This window comes from Austrofundulus limnaeus, unplaced genomic scaffold (genome assembly GCF_001266775.1).
Source record: "Austrofundulus limnaeus strain Quisiro unplaced genomic scaffold, Austrofundulus_limnaeus-1.0 Scaffold102, whole genome shotgun sequence".
Taxonomy (NCBI): Eukaryota; Metazoa; Chordata; class Actinopteri; order Cyprinodontiformes; family Rivulidae; genus Austrofundulus; species Austrofundulus limnaeus.
Window position 1 is genome coordinate 260,073 of NW_013952504.1, and position 9,126 is coordinate 269,198.

General features: G+C 35.6%; 2 protein-coding genes across 2 annotated transcripts in view; both read right to left on the reverse strand.

Annotated features, from left to right (window-relative positions):
• xpnpep1 (X-prolyl aminopeptidase (aminopeptidase P) 1, soluble) overlaps positions 1 to 1,370 on the reverse strand; it is a gene marked incomplete at its 3' end in the record, with an annotated part of 20,754 nt that extends 19,384 nt beyond the window's left edge. The window contains 1 exon segment of the mRNA XM_014013488.1: positions 1,211 to 1,370.
• A 4,054-nt stretch (positions 1,371 to 5,424) lies between these two features.
• Positions 5,425 to 9,126, reverse strand: part of cusr (Copper-only SOD repeat protein) — a gene marked incomplete in the record, with an annotated part of 22,387 nt that continues 18,685 nt past the window's right edge. The window contains 2 exon segments of the mRNA XM_014013489.1: positions 5,425 to 5,968; positions 7,646 to 7,726. Of these exon segments, the coding sequence (XP_013868943.1) occupies positions 5,880 to 5,968; positions 7,646 to 7,726 (170 nt within the window).

Below are 9,126 nucleotides of genomic sequence, written 5' to 3' on the forward strand. Positions count from 1 at the left end.
CTGTCAACGCTCTCTGGTTTCATTTAAAAGAGTCGATCATCAGATATTGTCCAAGATTAACCTTCAGGGTGGATATAGCTCACCAGCAGCCTCACACCGATGACCTATCCACGACTGCTTTGGTTGTAAATAAAATGGCCTTGTCCGTGTAATATATTTTTAAACTTTTATTTTAAAAATGATAAAAAACTGAACATCCCACAGTATTTATACAATTTTTATTTTACAGTTAAAATATATGTTTATCACATAGTCTAGTATTACAACTAAACATGGCTCCCTTTAATGTATGATTAACCTACTGAAGAGCTGGGGAAACAAAAAAAAAACATGCAGGACCAGGGCTTAGAACCACTGGTTTAGAGTGTGTATTGGGAACAAGTCTGTGCTACAACCAAATTAAATCTTAGCTTAACATCTGTAAAACTGACTGAATTATAGACACTTTTTATGTTTACTCAGACATGGAAGCCATATTGAACTGGGTTGATTCCAAATGTTAATTGCAGACACACAGGCACAAGCAAAAAATAAAAATAAAAATAAAATAATAATAATAATAATAATAATAATAATTCGCCTCTGATAAAAAGTAAAACATTTATATGAGCAATTTCCAAAAAACAACCTCCTAAAACGAACAGAAACAGTGCAATTATGTACTATCACAATAATAGCTGCGTGAAATAACTTGATGTAAAAACTGACCAATCACGTTGCACTACTCTACATCGATGAGCTCTCCTATTGGCTGAAAGATCTACATGCGATGTTGTTGTTGTTTACAAGTTGGCACCAAATGAATCACTTTCATTCAATATATAAATCACTAGCTAGCTAAACAGTCACGACTTATTAGAATTATTATTCTGTGTAAAAGAAAAGAATGGCAGAAACCGAAGCACGTGTGTGGGAGTTTGTTTTTGTTTCTGGGTAGGCACGATATCGATCAAACCAAACTAATATATTCAGTCTCGCTGTTGAATTTGATGGTGGGTGTGGTAAGCTGTTATCACCCATGTTTATAGGCCCAAGTAAAGGCATTTACTACGGCTTTAATAGACGACGTATGACCGACCGTCTGTCGTGAAAACAGACTCAACATCCTGCAGAAATCGCATCTGTGAGCCGCAGGTTTCCTCTCCAAAACTCTCTCTAGCTAAACTAAACGAACCGCACACAGTCAGGCAGAGAAATGCTGAATACACACCCAGGCCTTCCGCCTTTGAGGGAGCGATTCTCCTCTTGGAAATCGAAGCACTTTTTGTTTACCAGCTAGGACCGTGTGTCAATTCACAAATGCGGAGGCTGCCATTTCGTCGGTGACGTCATCAGTCACGTGACCGTCGTTCCTTCCACTAGACGCAGCGGAATCGAGACTCGCCTCTTCCTCTGTGAATATTTTATACACTCATGAAAAGACAACAAATCAACTAAATATGAGAGATTACAGAAGAAGAAAAATAAAATAAAAAACACTTCTGTGTTCAATAACCTACTCTTTGGCGTCCTAGGTCTCTTTTGACAGAATAAATATATAAAATAATGACACAATCATTGTCTATTTCCCTTTTAGTTTGTATAAAAAACAGCATTGGGGGGAGATTAACCCATTTGTGCCCATTATTTTCATAGTTGTAAGGCATATCATTTTATCAGTTGAGTCCATCTGAATCATGTTATGCATTTATTTTCACCATTTTGTGCTTTGTTTCGAAGACAATAGTATTTTATGACCGGCAACAATTGTTGCCAGTGGTCACACAGCTTGTCACTAGGTCCAATGTCACCTGTTCATAATAGAGAACTAATAGTAATAACAAAATAATAATGTGGTCAGAATAAATAATAAAAATGTGGAGCCTCAGGTTCCTCCTATTTAAAATTCCAAACAACAAACAATTTGAACTGTTTTTTATTCTCAAATTTTTATACTCATTAGAAAACTTACTTTTTTACTTAGAACCTCTATCAACACATACATGTATATATTTCATCCCATAAATTCCATCATCTTTCATGCATGTTCTACTTAGTGTGGTACTTCTTGAAGCACTCCACAGATAGTGGCACATCACACTTTTCACACGCAAATGATGTGCATCTGCCACAGTTTCCTGAGTCCTGCAGAATCCTGCAGCATGGCCAGGACCTCTGCTACAGTGTAGGACCTGCCTAAGGAAAAAAAACACATACATGATTGATTTTTTTATGTGGACCTATTATTTTATGAAAAATGCTTACATAAAAACATACCAGAAGTGAAAGGGGATTTATTTGTGGACTGGTATTCCCTACTTTGTGGAACAGTTTTTTGGCATATACGCATACTTGTGGGGACCTAATGTTATGGGGACCTGAATCTTGTCTATAAGGGGAAACACCGCTGGCGGGTCAGGGGTCAAGATTAGGGCTAAGGTGTGAGTTGAGTTTAGGTTAGTTTTAGGGTCAGGTGAGGTTAGCCTTAGGGTTGGCAGTCAGGGTTAGGCTGTAGAAATTAATGGAAGTCAATGCCAGGTCCCCATAAAGATAGCTGTATCAGATTGTGTGGTATCTTTTACAAGCTATACACACAGGCCTTGAATACCTATGGATTTATTTAGCTAGGAAGAGTATCCTAAGAAGGCTAAAATAAGACATTGTTCATCATTCTGCAATTTGAAATAAGTAAATTAGACACAATCCTGCAGACAGTGTTTTCCTTTAGCGACAAGCTACATGCCCATTGACAACTTTTGTTGCAACTTACAGAAATAAGCCCATTAACAAAAAAAATTCATTCTAGGTACAATTTTTGGGGGGAGGGTTATTCTAGAGACTTGAAAGATTAAATAATTATAAATATGTCTGGTGGAAAATCATTTTAAAATTATGAAATTGACCTCTTTCCAGGACGATTTGCATCCTCCATGTCTTCAGCCGGAAGGAGCAGGAAGCATTTGCGAGAGGAAGCACTTGGAAACCTGAGATTGAGAATACTAACTGGAATGAGGGTATTTCTCTGTCAAATCCAAATCGCATTTTGTCAAATTTTTATGATAAGTCAGAGACAATACAGGAAAAATACATTTCAACTTGTAAAGTTCCAGTCCGGAAAAATAAAATTCCATGGTTGAATGCCTCTATAATACATCTCCTAAAGTTGAAAGCTTCTTCAATGAAAACTTATAGGATATCAAAAACTTCTTCAGTCTGAAGTCTTGGAGGAGAGACGAAACGTTTCATTAGAGAAGAACCCGTCCAGAAGACCTATACAATTTTTTTCTTTTTGATTTTTTACCTGGATTACTGAGATGCATCAGGACGAGTAGAAGTAAGGTTTCATGCTAAAGAGCAGCGCAAACACCATCAGGTGCTTTGAAGACGTTGATGGAGAAGTCAGATAGAGTTAGAAAGAATTGATGCTCATTTATGAAGTTAGGGATAACAACACGACCGGTGCTGAGGAAGTATGAAGGAATCTGGAGTGGAAAACAAATATGTTAGACTGATTGAGGACAAGATGACAGCAGGACAGTGATGACATATCCCGTAGAAGTGACAGAAGGTGGAGGTGGTACAACAAGAATTGACTGACCACCTTCCTATTTGCTCTAATGACGGACAGACTAATGACAGTTTTGCATTGTAAGGTTCAGGTTTTGCCTGTTTGTAATTGCAATCATGGCCCACTTCCAGTGTGATTTCTGGAACCCACAGACCGGTTCTATTCAGGCTGGGTTGCAGGGGCCAGTTTAATGTAGTCTCACTCTGTTTCAGCTGGTCTTAAAAGTTGTATATGGCAAATGCAAATATGCAGAGCTCAGATGTGAGTAAATGAGAGGTATGGCAGGTGGACCAGTGAGGCTACAAGCAAAGGTCCCATAGGTGCAGGACTTAAAGTACTTTAGCTGATAGGGAAGACTGTCCAGGAAAATGGGGGGTGTGGTAAAGAGGTGAGTAAGGGAGTCCAGGCAGGATGAAATGGAGAAAAAGGTCAGCAGTGATTTGTGATAAAAGGGTGACAGAAAAGGCCAAATGAAAGGTTTCCAACAGAGCAGTGAGACCAGGAGCCAGCTGCATTGACAGAAGACCGAACAGGAAGTGGCAGAGAAGAAGACAAGGTTCTCTTTGGATGTGACAAGGATGGATAAGATTAGGAAGAGGTACAGCACAGGTTGAATGACTGGAAGCTCTCAATCAACTCCATCCATCACAAGTTACTAGACAATAACGTTAAGTCTGCTGTTTATAGTTTGTAATTAAATTTCAGCACTGGTGCTTCACAAATATACCCACTTGTAATAGCATGTCATTGCCACCAAGAGGAAGTGTCTGAAACATAAAACAATCAGGTATCAGTTTTTTTTCTTGAATAGATTGCTTCTTTTATGATTTTATTCTGATATAGTGGAAAAATACTGACAGTTGTGAACAAAACTGCTCCTTTTATATTTATTATTAATATTATTACTTTTCACTTTCTCTTGTATTGAAATGTGTGGGTTTTGATGTCAATAGGTAAAAAAACCTTTGTTAACCATTTATCATTCAACCTAATAGTTGGTGAATACCCACAATCCTCTACTCTGCAGGAGCTATGATTCATGCAGAATAATATAAAGGTTTACAAATATTTGATCCAGTGCTGATTTTATAAGTTTGCTCTCTTTAATAAAAAAAAATGAACACTTCAGATGTTTTTGAAACTCTCAGCCTGATGGAGAGACGCATAATATTAACAAAAACTCAGAACAAAAACACAAAGACTGACTTTTGGTGAATTTTGTCTCCCACACAGATTGATGTCATTTCAGACACACCTGATTTTAACTTGTGTGTATATGTTGAGATCACGCAGCTCTTAACACCAGGGCAAACCTACAAAATCAGCGAGGATCTAATAATTATTTTTCCTCACTGTTTATGGAGGCTCTGGGGAGCCATTCGGCATGTGCAGAGTCTGTGTTGTTTTTATAAGTGTTAGGCACTAAAAACTGTATCAGCATTGTGGAAAATACTTGAACCACCATTATTACTTTTTAAAATATATTACTTCAAAGCAAACTAATATATGAAATGTTAGTTTGCTGTTATTTTAACCACATAAAAAAATAAACTGTAGTTTTTGCACATGTACAAAACTTTATAAGCTGCGTTTTCTTTACTTTAATTGTTAACTATGCCTTTTTAATTTTAGAGTAAATGTATGTTGTGAAAGAAATGGTTAAATGTATTTCATTTTAATCATAAAAATTGCTGACTTTTGTTTCACACCAATTATAACTGTAAAGTAGCATTAAAAGCAGAACTGTCCCAAAACATGTATGGTAAAACCTTTGATCTATGAAAAAAACATTCAAGTTTTCCATGCATCAAATGTATTTTCTTGTCCCAACAATTTTAAATGTAACCCAGATGTCAAATATTTTAAATGAGAACAAATACAGTTTTAAAAGTCTTTATTCATAAATTGTAAAATATTTACATCTTTTTCAAATTAATGTATAGACAGTGCATAAAGACAAAGTGAAAAAGTCTCAAGAACTGAAAATAAACACCTTTAAACTCTTCCCATGTGAATAAAAATAAACAATATAACCTAAAGTTTCTACAGAAAAAGAATAAGCATACTCAAACAAAAACAACACTTATGACCCAAACCATTTATTACATATTTACTGTATATAACAAAAGCAAAATTGGAAGATAGATCAAATTGGAAGATCTTTGTGTGCTGATAAAATTTGTACAAAGATACAGATTTTTTTGCCTGAAAATTACAACAACCTTTGTTGGACAACTTCTCATGAACAGTTGCATAAGAAGAAGATTCTCATCTTTCCACTGATGATGATGATGATGATGATGCTGAAGCACAGAGCGATCGTTCCTCTGAGTTAAAAAATATTTGGCAGCAGACAGGCGATAGCAAACATCAAGCCCAGATGGAAACCTACTGGAACCACCTGCAGCCCGGCACTAGTTCCTGAACAGATCCAAGAGATGAACATGGGTTATCCAAGGTAACATTTAACATTCAGCGGTGGAAAAAAGAAGTTATGGTTCACTAGCAGTTTTTGCAATCTGAGTTATTTCAGTATTTCTATCCATGCAGTTATGTTACAAAACAGAAAATATTCCTCTCCTTTGATGATCATTTAAAGAAATTCACCCAGTTAGAGTTTGGAACATCACAGCATTTCTTAGCCATAACTTTTGTTTAAATGCACTCCACCACTCGATCTGATTGTGTTGTTCTCTATATGATTTTGTTTACATCAGGAAATATTTTACTGATTCAATATTAGTTGTACTCGTTAATATTTTAATGTAAACAAATGACTTATAGTTGTTGGCAACAAAACAAAACAACTGATTTTGCTCATTTGTTACAAACTATGTGGTAGACTTTAGTTGAATTATGTGTTTAGGGTTATTTAATCATAGATGATGTACATATTAAAAATATTCTAGACTAAAAACATTGGAATATTTTGTATTTTGAAAATGATAATAACTAAAGGCTGCAGTTTACCTTAGAATAAAATAGATCCTGGTACAGACAATTCATTTCAGGAGTTACGATATAAGCAGGGGCGGAGCTAGACATTTTTGCAAGGGGGTGGCCAAGGTGTTTTTTAGGGGCACGCATACGGATAAAGAATATCCAAGATGGCTGCCACTGGTAATTTACATTGGCTAAAACTCAGCCATGTTTAGACATAATCTGAAATTTGGTGTGGTTGGAGCTGCAATCACGAACATAATAATAATAATAATAATAATAATAATAATAATAATAATAATAATAATAATAATAATAATAATACATTTTATTTGTATGGCACTTTTCTAAAAACTCAGACACTTTACATGAATCAAACATGATTTAAAATAAAACACATCAAAAAACTTATATCACTTTTATCAAGCACATATTGTACATCAACAAAATTCTAAAAGCAAAACACTTAAATACATAGCACAGGGCATTAAAAGTAAAATAAAATAATAGTACAATTAAATCATAAATTTAAAATAGAGGCACATAGCAGTGCCTGTCAGTGTTTCACAAAGAACTCTTCTAGTCGCTCCATTCTATTTCCATGTTACAGACTAGCCTCTGTTTGCCAGTTTATATTAACTGGTTCTTAAAGCCATGGGATTTTGCACACAATTGTTGTTTTCTATCAATTCTGTGGTTCAGAAAAGTTATTATTTTTCTTCATCACTCTGATAGGTTCTCGCTACACCAGACAATGCAGGTGCTTGACAAATATTTTGTAATTTTCCGCTCTAACTGCCCGAAATACCACATGAGATTTCCACACCACTTGTAAATCATTTGAGGGTCTTGGGGTGGGCCAATCAGGTGCGCTTGCCACTCCGGCCACCCTTCTGGCTCCGCCCCTGACTATAAGCACACTAATTAATTTAACCCTCTTGTCTGGTAAAATACGTTTTATTTATTCCTGTCGGAGGCAAAATATAATAATCTCATGATATCATCTAGAAAATCCAAATGGTTTGTTACAACTTTAATTAGTTTGGACTCAGAGCCCTTTAACTATCTCTCATAAAGTCAAAACATTTCACTTCTAAGGATAAAGAAATGCATTTCTTATTTGCAGTAGCACATTTAAATAAACTCATAAGTACTTACTTGAGCATGTGGAAGACTCCCTAAAATCTCCCATAATGGCGCTGTTTTTGACAGAACTCAGCAGGTTTGCATCAACGCTCCCTGTAAAACACAAAATCAGACGACATGAAATGATGCAAAAGCTAGTTTGTTTTAGGTTCATACAGATTACTAAATATTTGCAAGTATCTTGGTATAAATTCCACTGTGATTTTAAAAATCCTATAGACTCACTGTTGACAGTCATCTCATTTTCAGATGATTTGTGCATATATAAAAAGTTTGTCTCTCTTTCTTCCATTTTTCACTTGATCTCAGTAAATCTGGTCTTGCAGGCTATCACTGTGACAGTAAACTTTTCACCAAGGAGAAGACCCATGAGGGCATTATTTTCTGTGCGGTTTTATATAGCGTGAAACCTTTCTACAGGTATTTGGTTCCCCACATTGAAAAAAGGACAGGATAGGAAAACAAGATACGCAGACACAGAATTCCTGCATCAAGTTACTGAGCAGGTTTTTTTTTCAATGCCTGTAATTGTTCATTGTCCTGATTACTGGATCCACAACTTGCACAGCTTGGACTAATAGCTGAAAGAGCTTATGAATCTTAAGTGTAAAAATCTGAACACACTTACAGATAAAAACCCTTATTTTTATTGGGTAATCATCATTTCTGGGACAAGCTAATAGTTTAAAGTTATTTAAATATCCTGACACTTCAAAGCAATTTTCATTTTCTGAAATTTCACAGAGTGATGTTTTGAATACACTCCAATCTCTAAATGGCTCACATGCATTTGACAAATATAAGATAAAWATGGATTTCTTGAAAATGCATGCCAACACTTTTTTACCATTGTTTCATCATTTGCTTAATTCATGTATTGTGCAGTCTTTTTTCCCTGATGCCTGGAAGTTTGATCAGATTACTCCCATTTTTAAATCTGGTGATCCAACAGAAGTTTCAAACTATCTGCCAATTTCTGTTCTTCCTATTTTTTCTAAGTTACTTGAAAAAACATTATTTAATCAACTACTTCAGCATCTAGAAGCTAATAATATGCTAAGCAATAGTCAACATGGTTTCCGCACGTCAAGGTCGATCATGTCTGCATTAATTTTATTCACTGAACAAATACGTGCTGCTTTGAACAAAGGTCAAGTAACTGGTGCTGTATATATAAATTTTCGTAAAGCGTTTGACACAGTTGATCATTATACTCTCTTACAAAAGTTGATTTCTTTTCAACTTTCATCATCTGCAATACAAATGTTTTCCTCTTATTTGACCGATAGGTGTCAGGTTGTGAAACATGGAAGCTCTGTGTCCGGGTCTCCACCCTGTTCCGTGGGAGTTCCGCAGGGTAGCATACTGGGCCCATTGCTTTTCCTATTATACATAAATGACCTTCCAAAAATATTGAAGTATTCAAATATTTTAATATATGCTGATGATACTGTTCTTTTTTTGTCTGATTTCAATATTGAAACTATAAATAG